The following is a 17,193-nucleotide window of genomic DNA, read 5'->3' as shown; positions in this document are numbered from 1 at the left end:
TCACCAGCCCAAAACCAACCACTTGATGAATGAATGGATGAGAAAGAAATATTTTTATTAAGCTTGTGGCCAAATTAGTAGTTCATCCACTCTATATAAATAAAAAAATAAAAAAACTATGGCCTAATATTTGAGGTTTGCAACAATTTCAATAATCAATAACTTAAATTTTAAACGAATGATAGCTTTCATGCCTTTGTGTTTTATATAATATATATAGATATATATAGATGTAATGGATGAATGGATGAAAAAGAGCATTTTTACCAAGATTGTGACCAAATTAGTGGTTCACCCATTTTATTTAAAAAAAATATATGATCCAAATAATTAGAGAGTGTTTCGTTGGGGAAGTGGTCACTGAAGTGACCCAAGTTCCAAAAATACTACTTCGGTTGAAAGTGAAGAGTTTTGTTGGAAGTTTTTCACTTTTCATGTATTTGATTGAAAAGGGAAAAGTGTCAAATTAATAACTTTCTTTCATTATTTGACAGGTAGAAGTGCAGATGAGAAAGAAATCTCTTCCCTTACTTCACGGTGTTTGGAAAAAGTGGAAGTGGGGTTCACCTCACCATTTCATGCATGATGGTGATGTTACCCAATTGAATCAACATATAACTTGTTTAAAATGATAAGGGATATGTTAATTGAATATATATTATAGTAATATTTCTATAACTTGTATGTTTTTCTCTTATTTTAAGGAAAAAAATAAAAAAATTATTTTCACTTAAATTGTGATTATTTAATTTTTTTAAGACCATATAAGAAAATCAAAATTAGAGTTTATGTTAATGAAATTTTACATCAAAATCTTAAAATGACGTTGTGATTTAGCATATTGTATAGAAATACTCACAAGTTACATGGCAGTTGATCCTTTTTTTGTGTGTCTTTCCATTTTAATGCGATTTAAAACTTGATTCTCGATGTCAATTGTTTCAGGCTATGTCATTATACCATGATCTGGCAAACTTTCCATTAATATGATAACATAATAAAAATTACAATAGTTATTCTTGATAACATTATAACTTGCATTACAATGAATTTTTGTGATACAAATTGAAAGGAACAATAATACATTTTGCACAACTATAGAAAGTAGACAGTCTTGAACTACGAAATTCATGCTCCCGAGTTGCACTACATGTAATACCCTGAACATGTGAATAACTGTTGAAAAATATATTCAGGGTATTACTACAGTGATAGTAAGATTTTTCTACAGATTAATCTTGTTGAGAAACCCCAAGTGAAAAAATTAAAGACCTAAATGTAAAAGTTTTAAATGATTTTGGGTTAAAGAGTAATAGAAAAAGGATTGATACGAAATGTTTCTGTAAAACAAGGACTGGAAGGTAAGATGGAAGGGATCTTTTTGAAATATTGTGTTATAATCCACGAACCATTGGATAATTTGAAAGGACTGTTTAAGAATACTATGTCATAATTCAGGGACCATTGGTGAGTTTGTCAGGGACTGTTATGTAAGCAATAATATTTTGAGGGACTAAAAGTAAATTTCAGCTGAAAACTTAAGTTGGAGAAAAATCTAGAGTTGAGGGTTTGTTCATCTTCTTCTCCATCTTACCGCTACAGTAACCCGTGAGAAAAAAAAAATTATGAAGAAATGAGGAGAAAAATGGGAGATTTGAGGTGGAGGATTAGAGATTGCCAGAGAGAACTCGCCGGGGTGATGGCTTGGCTTGGTAAGGACCTTTTTTTGTGTTGTATTTGACATTGATGTATATATGCATGTATATATGTATATATTGGTTATTTGATAAAAAAATGATGGATTTGAGTAGAAAAACTTGGTATTTGTTATAGATGATAAGAGTTTGAAATTTGTTTTGGAAAAATTTTGTATTTGTGATGAATCTAGCTTAAATGGAGATGAGATTTTCGGTTTTACTGTAGCATTACTGTAGCACCAAAATTATTTTTTGGTTTGGTTACTTAAATAGATGATCATGATGATTAAGGTGTTAATGATGATGGTTAGATTGGAAACGGTTGGGTTTAGTGAAATTGATTTGGTTGGATCAAACCAAGTTAGAATTGATTTGGTTGAGCTGAATTGAATTGATTGAGTTGTGTTTGATTTGGTTGAGTTGGGTTTAATTAAATCAAGTTGAATGAGGTTGGACTTGAATTGTTTGGTTGAATTAAGTTGGTTGAAGTTGATTTGGGTTTGGTTTGGATGTTGGGCTGAACCAATTCAAGGAAAATTTAGGTTTGGTTGAACCAAGTTGGGTCAACATAATTTGTATAAAAATTGAGTTGGTTCAAGGCTGGTTGGTTTAATTAAACCTAATTCAATGAAATTGAGTTTGGTTCAGTGAATTTGAGCTTGGTTCAGTGAAATTGAGGTTGGTTCAGGTTGGTTCATAATGGTCTAGCCCAAATTGAGTTGGCTTAAGTGCAATTGGAGACTAATTTGATTATGCAAGGTCAGGTTTGAACCGATTGGAGTGAGTGGACCAATTAGAGAGTCGGTTATTGATTTCATGTATTTTCTGTTGGGTTCAATTATGTTTTTAGTTGTCATAATTATTTATTTTTATTATATTATCCTGCTAGGTGTTGATTAAGCTTGGGAGGGAGTTTCAGGTCTAGGAAGAAACCTAAGGGAGACCAGGTGAGTTGATTATTTATTTCATGTATTTTCTGTTGGGTTCAATTATGTTTTTAGTTGTCATAATTATTTATTTTTATTATATTATCCTGCTAGGTGTTGATTAAGCTTGGGAGGGAGTTTCAGGTCTAGGAAGAAACCTAAGGGAGACCAGGTGAGTTGATTATTTATTTCATGTATTTTCTGTTGGGTTCAATTATGTTTTTAGTTGTCATAATTATTTATTTTTATTATATTATCCTGCTAGGTGTTGATTAGGCTTGGGAGGGAGTTCCAGGTGTAGGAAGAAACCTAAGGGAGACCAGGTGAGTTGATAGTGGCTATTATTTAAATTATTTGATAATTATTATTATTTTGAAATAATTATTTAATGGCTAGTATTCTGGAAATGATGGTTTAATTATTTCATTTTATTATGTCTAATTGCGTATACTGTTGAAATATATTTATAACCATTTGCCGTTGATGTGCCATGACGATTGTATTAATATACATAATTTTGTATAATTATACACGTATATATGATTTAATTATCTGGTTCATGTGTTTATTTTTTATGGTTACATATGCTTTGATTTGGAATGATTTGTGAAACGATGTGAGCATATTAAAATATTTTTATCGGCATTGTTTGTGTAATTGGTTTTCATTCATGGTATAGGAATGGTATCGTGGATCTGGGCTTTACTGGTATTATGCATTGTTATACTTTTGGCATTGGCTTTGTGGAAAATAATGTTTATTTCCGTGATGTGAATGCTTGTCCTGGATAAGGATCCTGTGATATGATTTATACCGATTATATTATTGTTGTATCTACTTGATGGTTTGGACAGTGACGACGGGCTAAGGCCCGGACTCATCTGCGATGAGTGGGTCCCCACGGGCCGACCCTTTTAGAGGTGGCGTGGTGGACTCGAGTGTTGATTTCTCACGAGGGCCGGGTTTCAGGGTGGGAGCGTAGAGCCCCTAGCTCGGATATTCATCGGGTAGCCGGGGGTCACCGACCAGTGAACCGATGGGTCAACATTAAGGACATGAGTTCCTTGACGGCTCTAAACCTAGCCGCGACCACGACGAAGGTTTAGAGGTTTTCTAGAACCATGTTATCTTTGGGTGAGTGTTGGGTATTGCTTTTATTTTTGAATTTGAGATTTATGTTTATTTTTTTGAATTGTGATGAGGGCGATCTCATAAAAATTTGTGTTTTTCGAGAAAAATCGAATTGATGTTGATTTCTGTTGAATTTCAGTTTCAAAAGCTCTTTAAAGTTGTATTTTTTCTAAAATTCTGGTATTTGTGAAAGTTGGGAAAATTATTTGAGAAATTGATCTTTATATGCTTTATGTATATTACTTTTAAATTATTTGAAATTATTGAGCCACTATCGACCAACTAAATGTGATGTAGTTGCAGGAGAAGGACCTTAGTAGATCACTGTTCGACTATAGAGCTAGTCAAGGTTGAGTCCAGGACTGCAGTGGGTTCCCCCCTTTCTTTCTTTCTTGTTATTGGTGTTGTGATCATGTAGCGGTTGTACCCTCAAATTTGAGTAGTTATACTTGTATTTATGTATTTGAACCTGTAGTTGGTGTAAAATTGTAAATTGTGATTTGTAAATCTGATTTGATTTCTGAGAGGTGTCAGGTTTCCAGTTAAAAAGGAATTTTTAACTGATAGGTGCCACATTTATTTCGGTAGAAGGAGTGGGTGTGACACTACATATCTCCATAGATAACTGTGGAAGCTTGGCAATCGCTCAGGTATGAAATACACATGGAACACCTCATTGCCCTAAACATGCCCCTTTGCATCAAAAAATAGCACACACAATTGGATGTAACGAGAAAAAGAATGAACTAGGTAGGCTGCAACGGTGGCATTATATGCCTCCAACTTTTTGCGCCATACAGGTCATTCTATCACAAAACCAATGTGAATGAGCTAAATTCACCAAAACCACATAAGAAAAAAATTGAGTTCACAAATTGATAGCATTCATATAAAAATCTATAGACCTAACAAAAACAGAAAAGAAACCAGACACAAATGAATAAAAATCACCCAAAAGACAAGAAATTATGGATAATTCAAACCTTGCGAAAGCAAAAATGAACCAAATTCAAGAAAACCAATTTCGAGCAAAACCAATAAATATGAAAATAGAATGCAGTTTTTGCAACAAAAAGGCTTGCACTCCTCAACTGCCCCTGCCACTGTAAGAAAAAAGGGACTGGCCTTGGTGTAGTGTTTCTTGTCACTCATCATAGCCATGTCAACTACATCTGCAACACAAACAAAAAAATATTCATAAAAGGAATCGAGGGGGAAACATACAAATAACAAGTATAGTGAGCATAGTTATCACATCAATGTAGATAACAAGTGGAAAAACATGCAGAACAATCATCAAGTGCAGATAATAGAAAAAAAAGCTTCAAACAAAAGCACAAACAACATCAGAAATGTTTCCTTAAATGTAAGAAAACACAACCCTAAACACTAGTGTCGACTAATATAATGATCCCCACATCTCGTTTGCTATCTTCTCCCTCAACTCCACCCACTGCCTATTATCTTTGCGTTGTTCCCTTTGTGACCGAACTTATGAAAGTACAAGTTGTTCTTCTTCTAATGTGCGGCCCTCGTGCAACATCTTATCCGTCGGGTCCACACCGCTATATAATTATGTACAATACAACATGATAGCACTAACCTCACCTATGTTTTGAAAGGAAAAAAATGGTTGCGAGGTAAGTATCTTGAATCAATTCTTCAATATACTGAACGCTTGCTCGACCCGTAAACATAGCATTGAATGCCTAAGATTGAACAATTCTTTGGGATTTGTTGGTGTCCTTCCACTATGTTCTTTTAGATGGTATTGAACACCACAATACAGGGCTATGAAACCATTCATAGTGTTGTACCCGTGCATCAACTAGATAGTATTTCCCTACAAAATACCGGTATGATAAAATAGAAATAATCGTTGTGAATTGCAAAGATTATGAAATTCTTTTACCTAACTTCTATAATCTAAAGGCCTTCTGCTTGAGGCCGAGATATTGCATCCCTTAAAATGGTAAAATCATTTGCAGATCCTTCCCATCCAACTAAGACGTAGGTGGATTTGAGATCGGAGTTCACTGCGGCCAACACATTTTGTGTTGGCCCTTTCTGGCCATGAAACCGGGGAACTTCATGTGGAAGAACAGATGCATCTATATTCATACCATCCAACAACCCAATGCAGTCTTACATTGGAAGCGAACATTGAATTCTTCAATTTTAAATATGTAAAATTAAAATATTTATGATTAGTTAATTATAGTTTTGCTTACTATGAAAATTTGGTACCAGTTAGGGTTTTGCTTTATGCCTGGGTGGCAACTGCTATTAGGGGGTATGATAAAATCATCACATATTGCCCAAATTGATTGAATGACATTGTTAAAATACCTATTGGTAATTTCACCAGATCGAAGGAATTCCAACCTTATTGTCTTGTTCTTCGTGTTATGGCCAACATTGTGTGGAAAAATTGCAAGTTGCTCCTCTAGAGACACATGTCTTGAATCCTCTAGTAGGTGCCTATCACGCATCAATTGGGACAAGTACATGAAGGGTCCTACATCCATTCTAAGGTAACTCACACAATAATCTCGACCACTCCTTAGTATGCGGTTCATATGTTGTTTCCTAGTAATATCCCGAAACATTGATGGCTCCACACATCTTGAAGACCTAGTTGTATGCAATTATTCAATAATGAATGCAACAATGATAATGACTGTGCTGAATGCCACAGCGAGGGGTCTCGCACGCTCACCTAGTGCCCAACTGTCCCTCTACACATTGGTGAACATGTAATAATTCACTGTATTAGAGTATGCAATTCAAACCAAAAGCTAGACATAGTAAGTATATAATATTCCTATAATATCCATGGCAATCACACATGGTGCCATGGTGGTATCCTATAATCACACATCACTTAATGACATGATGTAACATGAAGTTACATAAATATAAACATAAAAAAAAGTACACCTAGTAAGATAACCAGCATAGCAGACAACAAGGCTATGATAAAAATATTATTCAATAGCAATTAATAAAGAATTTAAATAAACAACATGAAGTAACATAAATATAAACAAAAAGATTAGTAGACATAATAGGAACCTAGCATTTCTATACTAACATGATAATCTACACAATGGTGGAATCCATAATGTGCACAAAATTTTAATCACCAACATTGGAAAAAGAAAAAATAAAAAAAGACTAGCTACACATCTCGCATGCATGAATACAATTGTAACAACACCATAAGAACTGCATTGTTTGGCATGATTAAAACAAAACCAAAAGCAAGAATGAACTTGACAATCCTATCAACAGTTAAAACCAATGGATTCATTAAAAACATAATACAAGTTAAGTGTACATAATCATCACATAATCTTTACATAAGGAAATGATAATTTAAACAATGGTAGAAAATAACTATACTATATCATAACATACACAACATAGGTAATGCATAAAGACATGGTTAGAATCTATATCATCACATACACAACATAAGCAAATAAATAAAACCCGATTGTAGATCACACTTATACATTAGATACTTACTAACAACAGAGATCAAAACCAGTTGAAGGACATCAACCAAACCAACAATAAAATAATAGCAGCCCTATATCATCACATAAACAACTAAATGCTATAAAAGCCTAATTACAAAGTGATAGTGCTTTTTAGAAACATAAGATATCCATAATGCGTTGAAAAAAAAATCTTCAACAAACTCTGCAAACAATAAAACATCATGCGAAAAATTTTATGAAAAACAAAGGTAAAAAAATTGATAGATCAAACCCGAAGAGATGAAGATGGTGACAAGTAAGAATGATGGTCTGAACCCACCATGAACAATACATATGAAAAATATAAAATCACTACAAGAATCAGTAGATAAACTGAATCAAGAATGCCCATGTAAATAAACTTTCAAGAAACACGTCGACACCATGGAGAAAATAGCAAATACAATGTGAAAATTCCATCAAAATCAAGGGGAAATCTTTTAGAAATAGCGTGCACATCGCACACTAAGCATTGAAGAAATATCGCCCACATCGCACACCATGCCGACGAGTTGACGGAGAAAAAGAACAGAATCTTACCAATATGCACTTCGGTTCGACCACAACGGAGAAAGGAGAGGATGAATGAGATGGAAGAAGGTGTTGCAACGAGGATATCACCAGCAAGAGTAAAATCTTGTTGAAGAGAGCGCTGGAAGTCCAAAGGGCGGGATGAAAGCAAGAAAACCCTAGTGTATCGGGAGGAGAGGAAAGGAGATGGGGGAAGTGGTAACCGGATGTCACCCATGTGATATCACGTGGTGGAAAGTTAGACTGAAGTGTGTGTATTGAATTTCAAGAAAGTGCGACTTCGGCTTTAAAATGGCTGAAGTGAAATGGGTGAAGTAGGGATGGATTTGGAAGTCCCACTCCCACTTAATCCCCAATTCAGCAAACCAAACAACTGGATCTGTCACATCAAACCCCACTTTAGCCCTTTAGTCTCTACTTTAGCGAACCAAACACGCCCTTAATATATAGTTTGATACTTGGGGTCTGCAACAATGTCAACAAATAACAACTCAAATTTTAAGCCAATGACAGCTTTCATGTTTTTTTTTATAATATATATACGTGTGTGTATATATAAATATGTATATATATATATATATATTAAAATTATTTTGTTTATTAATTTTGTAATTTCACATTGAAGTTTTTATTAAGAAAAGATGGATAGCAACTAAAAAAATGAAAATATAGAAATTATACTACACATGTAATAAAATAATTGGTATTTCATTTTCCTCCATGCTCAAACATTAAGGATTAGAATTCTACTCATGTTTTGTCCACAATTCTCGAAAATTAAAAATTCAAAGAATTCTTGATTTCTTCTTTGTCATACTCTCAAAAGCCTTAAATATCAAATTAAAAAAATAAAATAATCGTAAAGATATCATAGCAAGACACAACGGTTAACTATGTGATGAGAAAATTTTGTCACAGAAATTATAAAGCATAGCATGATCATCCTACAAAGTAGTCATCACCAAGCAAACTTGTTGGGCCTAAATCAATTAGAGTAAGTATGGCCCGGCCCAAAACATTGTAATTTGGGCCATGATGGTATGGAGTTGACAAGATGGAACACACCGGTCAACGTGATAAATATATTTAATTTCAAGTTTTTATACCATGTGGTTTTTTATTAAAAAAGTGAATAAACAATTTAAATTAAAAAAATACATAAAAAGATCACAGCTAGCGTAAACATAGATGAACATATAAAACAAAACAAACACTACGACATACAAATCCACTATTAGTGAAATTAATAATAAAATTAAATAAGAAACAAGACTCTAGATATTGTCAAAAATAGACCTCAGGATGAAATTGTAAGAAGTTACATATATACTCTATGTGGAAACTTTCTCTACGACATCGCTCGCTTCGATTATTTCTGAATGAGAAACCATAAAATCCAAATTAACTACGTCTATCTTTGTTGTGACTGTTAAACACTAATCAATCAAGAAAATTGATTGGTCTATCATAGATAATCATGTCATTTGTTTTTTACCTTGAACCACAAATAATCTACTATATAACGATTTTTTTTTTTTTTGTGATAAAAGAAAATTTTCAGGTTAAACCATTTATTGATAGTCTTTTCATCTTTTCATTTTTACCGAAATATGTCCAAAATCCAAAATATTGGTATCGACAATGGAAATCTGGTTATGCACAACAATTTTAACTTTTTTTAAAAAAATTAAATGCGCAGTACATCAACAAAGTTGTGACAACATTCTGCGATGAAAGTGTCATATCTTCAATACAGACAAATTAAGAGCACCATGTTTCTTTTGAGGTGAGCTTGTTTTGCTCGTGTACAGTTAATTAGATGGGAAAAATGAGATTCATAATACCATGTTAATGCTAACATTCTGCCCAGCAAAATTTCTCAATCTATGAGTTAGCTTGTAAAGATAGAATTCTCACTTTCGTTAACGTAGCAAAAGAAACTGTAACACACATAACATGACACTTAACACAACTGACACCTGCGTATTATGTTAGAAAGACTCAAAGACAACTGAACACCTTTTACTTAGATGTGAGGTAGTTGAAAGAATATGGGCATTCTTTGAGTAAACTCTAAACTTACAATCGCATACACATCACCTTTCTAAGGTGTAGACTACTTGGATTTATTCTCTCGATGATCAGTAGCAAGATTTATGGGATTTAATTTCTAAAACAATTTGCTAGAATATTGGGCATAAATGAAATAATCGCATCTTCAATTCTATTTCTTAGAATGTTTTTTTTTATTATTATTAAAATAATTCATATGCTTCTTGCCTGAAAATTTTGCAGTTAAGGACCCACAGCGCCAACATATACCTTCGGACATTGTTCATAAAATCAAGCTCTCTGTAGACTTCTTGAGCTCACGGTCGATAGAGAATAGTAGCACCACAGAACCCTCGACTAGAGAGTGATCCACCCCACTTTCTCATGTTAGTTGGTGAAGACCTTTGACACCTCTTGGTGTTCTTTAATTTTTCAGTTGTGGTGTTTTGTTCCTTTTCTTTTGTTCTCGATCTTTCCTGTTTGTTTTTTCTAGCACATCACCTCTGATGATGACCTCCTAGCTTTTGTTTTTTTCTTACTTTCCGCAGGGATCTTTTTTTATATTTGTTTTTTTAATAAATTTATGGTTTATATAATTTTTATATTAAAAAAAACATTTTTTTTTCTTTGCTTAATGCTTAAGCAATTATTTTTTAATGAATTGAATTTATTGGTTTTTGAAATTTCAATTTTGTCTCTATGATAACTCATGGACACAAGGCACGCAAAATGCATGTGGTCGACTGACAGCCTTGGCCGGTCAATACTATGATAAAGTATTCCTACCCAACGAATAGATTGAAACCTCAATTATTGGTGTTTTTTTCTCTGCTTTTGTACATTGACTTACTCATTATCATAAATATTCTTATTTTAGTCATCCTCACAAACCCATACGAATACCTAATCAAATAATTAAGAAACCCCCGGAATTTTAAATTTTCAGAAAAGATGTAAACATTTTTTTAATAAATATTAAAAAATCAAGCAATCTTTTGAGTTGAGACAAATTCTAAGTATTGATCTTTGATTTGAGAGAAAAACGAATTATCAATCATTTCTCAAGGATGTGATGAAAGATGCAATACTTACATACAAAATTCTTAAAACATTTAAGTTTTTATAATAATATTACAAACTTTGCTTCATTGTTTATCTTAATTTTAATTTAATCACTTGAATTAAACAATTACAATTGATGTATCTATAAACAATCCAACTGTTCAAATAAATTGCAACCTATCTACCCTCTTCTAATATAATAAAGTGAGCTTTTTAATTTTTTTTATTATTTTTTATTAAAGTGGATAACCACATTCATAAAACACATTTGATCAAAAAATATATATATATATATATATATATACATATATATCATTGAACACCTTTGAAATTGTCAAGTCTATGATTCATCCTTCTGAACCTTCAAGACTATAAATATATTTAATAAAATTTTGCACTATATATGAACCTTATTCAAGAATTGTGATTGAAGTGACAAAGAAAGCGCACCTTTCAACGACTATACCTTACCTAACAACATTTACAATTCCTTTTTCATGAATATAAAATTCTCTTCACCTGCCTTCTCCTAAGCGAGTAAGAAAAAGAATAATGTCAACGTGGATAGTTGCATGCCAACCAAGAGTAGCAATACCAGTGAAACCTTCTAGAAAGAAAGAAGGCCATGCCCTGTATATATCTTCCAAATTACTAGTGGAGGTCACTCTCCAAACCCACCATTGAACCGGTCATGTCTTTCCCATGCACCATGCTAGGAGTCAAACTTTATTTGCTGTCCAGCACTACTGACTTGCTTCAGTCCAAGGTTCAACGTCAACCAGCAATTATGAAACTACATCAACTCTTTACTATGTACTAGCTATTTGTATAATCTACTCTTCTAATCCTATTTTCTTTTTTTTTTCTTTTCTATACACCGGTATATGCATTAGTAGTGGATGCAAAAAAAACACAGAAGCTTGCCTTTAGAAATGCTCCTTGTGGAATTCAAATTTAGTGCCACCTTTCTGATTGAATTCGTAGCAAAGGTTACTTAGTTCTTGAGCCAACACTGGTGCACCACAGTAGAACACTCCTAGAGAAAGGATACAATAAGAATAATTAGTTTCAGGATAAATGAAGAACAGCTACTGAGAATTAATCTGGAAAAGACTTAAACCAATTCTTGCATAAGGGTGTCTGGTGCATGTTCTGGAAAAAACTTTCTTCCAATTAGGCCTTGCAAAATGAGTCCGGACCTATAAATGATTAACGAAAAGGTTATATGAATCTGAAGGTTAGTACTAATGCGGAGAGATTTTTAGTAGGGATGAAGAGTTTGTACTCTTGTTCCAGAGACAACGTCAACGCCGTTTTTTGCATGGTTTAGAGCTTGGACCATGGTGATAAGTGCTGAACGAGCATCTCCTTCTTCATATACGCTTGTGAGATAGTTGTGCATCTCTATCACTCCCTGGTCATTGTAAAGACATACATTAATCAGTATAACTACCACATGAATACAGAGAGAATGATTTTTAATTACCCTCTGGTCAAGGTCAGCAATCTCGTTCATGACACTTTTGAACCAGTCAAAAGACCCCTGTTCACGTGTGACCCAGTAGAAGTATGCATTGGTAGTCTTGAGAGCTTTTTTGGATCTTGAAGATGATGATGATGATCTCGCAGGTGAGGGGACTTCCAGGTCCCCAACTTTTGCATCAGAAGGTTGGAAGTAGTCTGAGACTACCTCCTGTGGGAACAGAAGTCACTTGTAAATACAATGTATAGCTTCTTGTCTTTAATAAATGAGAGAAAATTTACATATACACTTACTGCTTGCTCTTCCATTTTGACAACATTGTTTAGCAGATCCTTTAATATGCTGATGAAAGGTGTTGCTCCAATTCCAAGGCCAACAAGTAACAGGACATCATACTTGGTGTAGTCCTGAGCAGGAGCACCGTAAGGCCCATCTATTAAGAGTTTAGGCATGCTGCAATTTTGTGAGGATTAGTAGTTGGGGAATTATAAAAAACAAGTTTAACCAAGATTGATCGACTTATCATTGGCCTGTTACCATATATGGTCATACCTTTTTTTGGTGTTCTCGTCTGCTCTGAGGAGGCCACTCTTCCCAGGCATTGGAGGTTCACAGGCCTCTGAAAAGACTCTTTTAAGGTCCCTGGTCCAATCCCCCAATTGTCTAATATGGATACTGAGGAAATCATCTCCTGGAGCTGAAGTTATAGAGAATGGATGCCTACAAGACAAAAGAGATCCATGAAAAGCCATTTAGCAACACAAGGATTCTTTCTTTATGGACAATTGGATCATGAGATATCACCATTCAAATGGTGAAACTGAAGGGCATTGGACAAACATATACTGCCCACTCTTGTATCGAAAACCTGGAGGCTTAGACATTTGAAGGGTGAGAACATTGCCAGGATAAATAGCAACCTGAAAGACAAGCACATTAAAGCATTACCTAGTCAGCTACAAAGATTCAAGAACATTCAGAGGCACATCCGCAGTTCATACTTGAATAAATTCGTAGAAAGCTATCGACTTACCTTCAGGATTCGGACTGAATAAAAACCGGACCTGAAGGCTCTCAATGTCCTCTCCCCTGCATATAGGATCACTGGAACAGAGAGATACATCCATGTCTGAAACAACAAAGCATGAATAATCAACCAACCATTCCATATTCGAGAAACTAAGAATCATTCAGCATATGTGAAATGTTACCGTTTTGTGATACCAACGGTGATCAAGGTACACGAATTGGCCATGAACAATGAGCAAGACGTAGACGACAACAAACAGATGATGTGAATACCAGAAGGCATTGAACCCTGTGACTCTGTCAAAGGGTTTTGGAAGCTTAACTAAGCTTCTGCGGAACCAGCGAGTGGCAAGGGTGAATGACACAATCATGAAGAGCAACATGAGCAACCCAGTCACACCTTCAGTGCCACGGAGCAATGTCCCATAGTCTGGTTTTTCAGCTCCGAAGCTATCCTTCAGTGGTCCATACTTTGCATCCGAGGCGTTAGTCAGGCGTACGAAATCACAAGTCAAATGGTTGCCAACATGAAGGATCACTCCAACAACAATTGCTGCAGCTACGGTCTGCGAGTATAAATGCACACAATTACTTAGTGATACGAGTTCTGAAGGCACAGCTCTTTTTTTCCCAACCTTGTGAAAGTTGATGTTGTCGTCAAAGGGAACAGCACGGGAAAGTCTAGTGGCACGCAGCCAAGTGATGGTGTTGCGGCAAACGGGGAGGAGAATGAGCGCCATGTTTAACTTCAGCGTCTCAGCGGCACCTTTGGCAGTAGTGAGGCAGTAACCCATCACTTGGAACGAGTAGCGATTGCGGTACTGAATGAACTTCCAAGAAAACAAAGCCGCCATGATACCCACCCATAGAACCAGAACCCATAAACGTTTCCAGTGCTCCTCTAAAAAGTACGCCACCTTCGTTCCAAGCTTCCGTATAGTTCCCTTTCGGCGCAGTGCTGCAAGGTTCTGGCTCAGTGCTTGACTGGTGTAGCTCAAGGCTTGACTGTAGCTCAAGTACGTGTCCTTCTGTAGTAGCAACGTCTCTAGCTGCCAAAGCTGCAGGCAGAACAACCACATTGTTTGTTTCAGTATTTGGAATTCTATTTGGAATACTGATGTAATCTATGCTCAACTACTGCGATGGACTAATGAGAAGTGGGTCAGGTTAGCAGTTAGCTGGCCCAGTTGCGTCACTTAGTCTGCATGCGTGCCTCAAGTACCAGAAACTAGACAGCAACGTGACGTTGCAATGCAATCATGGCTAATCATGTCTTTCTAATTAGGTTATAAAGCAAAGGAATAAAGAATTGGCAGCCAAACAATAAACCATTGTACGAACATAAAATAATAACATTTTAAAAGAAAAAGATAAGAAATTTACTGCTTGCATCATTCAAACATACTTAAATCTATCTTGGGCAAGTGTGCTCCATAGTGGAACTAATACTTTATATGCAAGTCAAGAGAAAGAGAGAATTATAGCAGTACCTCGATGTAACCAAGTCTCTCGGGATCCAGTTCCTCCATTATTAAAGCTGCGTATTCCTCTGCCTGCTCCTTCAACCTCGACAGTTTATTTGCCGAAGCACTTAACATTAATATCTGCAAAAACAAATCACACAGACCAAATCAAACTGCAGAACAACAATCAATAGTTTAAGTTTCAAATCATCCTATGAAATACCCAAAACACCCTCCACCTACCACGTCCGAGCACGCCCAGACGACCACATCCACTGTATATACGTAACTGCTTGCAAGATAATGACTTTCACAATTGGATCTCAATTTTAAATCAATACAAATATTATAATTTCAGAGGTTCTGAAGACCATTCAAGGGTCGTTGGTATAATTTTTCTCAGTTTGGTTCACCAGCTCTGGTCAGATGACCAAACCTAACACCATATTTATATCCCCGTCTAAACTCTTGGATTTTTTCGACAAACTGAACCTTTTTTAAAAATAAATAAATAATTTATGACACGTTAACACAGATAATTCTCAACCTAAAAACTTAGCCAAATTTATATTAAAAATTATTATTATTATTATTATTATTATTATTATTATTATTATTATTATTATTATTATTATCTGTAATATCACTAACCTCTTTCACTTCCGCTTCAGTGATCCTCCCATCCGCGTCCTTGTCCACCCTGTACCCACTCAAATAAATCAATTAAAACAAATATAAAATTTTTAATTGATAAAATTTTTTTAATTAAGTTTAAAAAGTGCATTTTAGTTCGCACATATCGAAGAAAATTTGAAGCCTGGAATCAAAAGCTCTGATCAGTGATCTGCGACCAGAACTCGAAGAGCTCATCCTTGCTGATCTTCTCCATCTTCAGACGCCGCCTCCGGCTCAGCGCGTCGAACAACTCCAGCGCGAACTCCTTCGAATCCTTCATTCCTTCAACCAAAAAATTAATTTATTAATTTTAAAAATAATTTTTTTAAAAGAAAAAAAAATGGAGATGGAGATTTGAGAATGAGGAAGAACCGATGCAAAGGGCGAAATCGGAGCGGGAAAGGAGACCATCACGGGAGAGCTTAGCGAAGCTCGCAAGAACCTCATTCCAGGCATCAACGTTGTTGGTACGAGTACTGATGAATCGAAGGCCGCGCAGTGCTTTCTGGGCTCCAGATCTGGACCGGTCGAGCTCGGCACGTTGCCGCCTCATCGCGCGAGCGGCGAGCGCCGAATCAAACCCTACACCCGGGGATGAAGACGTCCCGGCGTGGCCTTGGCTTCGGGATAGCTTCTTTAGCTCAGCCATGAAGTCGTGTGATAACCGCCGTGCCTCCGCTTTAAGCTCCTGCGAGAACTGGCGGATTCGATTGGAGGGGCTCCGTCCCATCGACGGCGTGCTGGAACCGGAAATCGGGAGCTCAGGTTGCGCCGACGCAGGCTCGACGCTGCGGAGTACGATGGTGTCGTCTGGGTGGAAGTCGAGGATGACTTCGACGAACTCCTCTGCGTCGGCGGGGGAGGAGATCCCAGGGGAGGAGCCGGCGCTTGAGAGCCTGGAGCTGGGAACGTTGTCCGAAGCCCATCGGCGGCCGTGGCCGGGGATGGCGCGCATGGTGGCCCTGGGATGGGGAGGGGAGTGGAGGAGACGCGCGAGAGGCGAAGGAATCAGAGTGTGTGAGGGTGTGTAATTGTGTGGGAGAAGGCATTAGCGCGTAGATATAAATAAATAAATAAATAAATATATATATAAAAAGAGAAAACGAAATGGGTTTTGATTGGAAAAGAGTGTGAAAAGGGCGTGGTTCGGTTTTGGGGTAATCATATGTACGAATAGACTTATGTTATGTAGGGGTGTTTTATAATTATATAATTATTATGTAATTATAATTATAATACTAATGAGTTTCTTATAAATGAAATTAAGGACGAGGTTGGGAGTGATAACGACGCCCAGGCAAACTGTTGCAAAATGGGAGGATTCTATCTCCATGCCAATTTATTACCTACCATTAAAAAAAAAAAAATTGGCTATTTTTTGGAATTAAACAAAACACTATATAGAGGAATTAGGCTAGCTCATTAGTAATTACTTGAAATCAATTTTTTTCAGATTATAATTTATTTTCTAATTTTTTGTGAGAATTTTGTGTGAGAAGTAGCTCTCGTTTTTTCCTCCAGTGGTGCATGAGGGAGGGTTTATCCCTAAAAAATTTATAATTAATGTGTCTCTATACCCATTTATCACTTAATTATCCC

At 35.8% G+C, this 17,193-nt stretch overlaps 2 protein-coding genes across 2 annotated transcripts; both read right to left on the bottom strand.

Annotated features, from left to right (window-relative positions):
* Positions 1–4,459: 4,459 nt before the first annotated feature.
* LOC120257606 lies at positions 4,460–8,110 on the bottom strand. The gene is made up of 2 exons (XM_039265049.1): positions 7,840–8,110; positions 4,460–4,926 (listed from the first exon to the last, which is right to left on the bottom strand). Exons 1-2 carry the CDS (start codon positions 8,045–8,047, stop codon positions 4,721–4,723), a joined length of 414 nt encoding a protein of 137 aa, XP_039120983.1. The 5' UTR covers positions 8,048–8,110; the 3' UTR covers positions 4,460–4,720.
* A 3,684-nt stretch (positions 8,111–11,794) lies between these two features.
* LOC120257609 (respiratory burst oxidase homolog protein A-like) lies at positions 11,795–16,633 on the bottom strand. Its single transcript, XM_039265053.1, is given in 15 exon segments — positions 11,795–11,980; positions 12,065–12,143; positions 12,230–12,358; positions 12,431–12,637; positions 12,721–12,880; positions 12,980–13,147; positions 13,232–13,347; positions 13,461–13,556; positions 13,639–14,022; positions 14,092–14,514; positions 14,947–15,060; positions 15,571–15,619; positions 15,716–15,747; positions 15,749–15,876; positions 15,967–16,633. Coding segments are annotated over 15 exon segments (2,778 nt in total). The 5' UTR covers positions 16,550–16,633; the 3' UTR covers positions 11,795–11,870.
* Between the last annotated feature and the right edge of the window lie 560 nt (positions 16,634–17,193).

This window comes from Dioscorea cayenensis, unplaced genomic scaffold (genome assembly GCF_009730915.1).
Source record: "Dioscorea cayenensis subsp. rotundata cultivar TDr96_F1 unplaced genomic scaffold, TDr96_F1_v2_PseudoChromosome.rev07_lg8_w22 25.fasta BLBR01002222.1, whole genome shotgun sequence".
Taxonomy (NCBI): Eukaryota; Viridiplantae; Streptophyta; class Magnoliopsida; order Dioscoreales; family Dioscoreaceae; genus Dioscorea; species Dioscorea cayenensis.
This window is presented reverse-complemented; position numbering and strand designations above follow the sequence as displayed.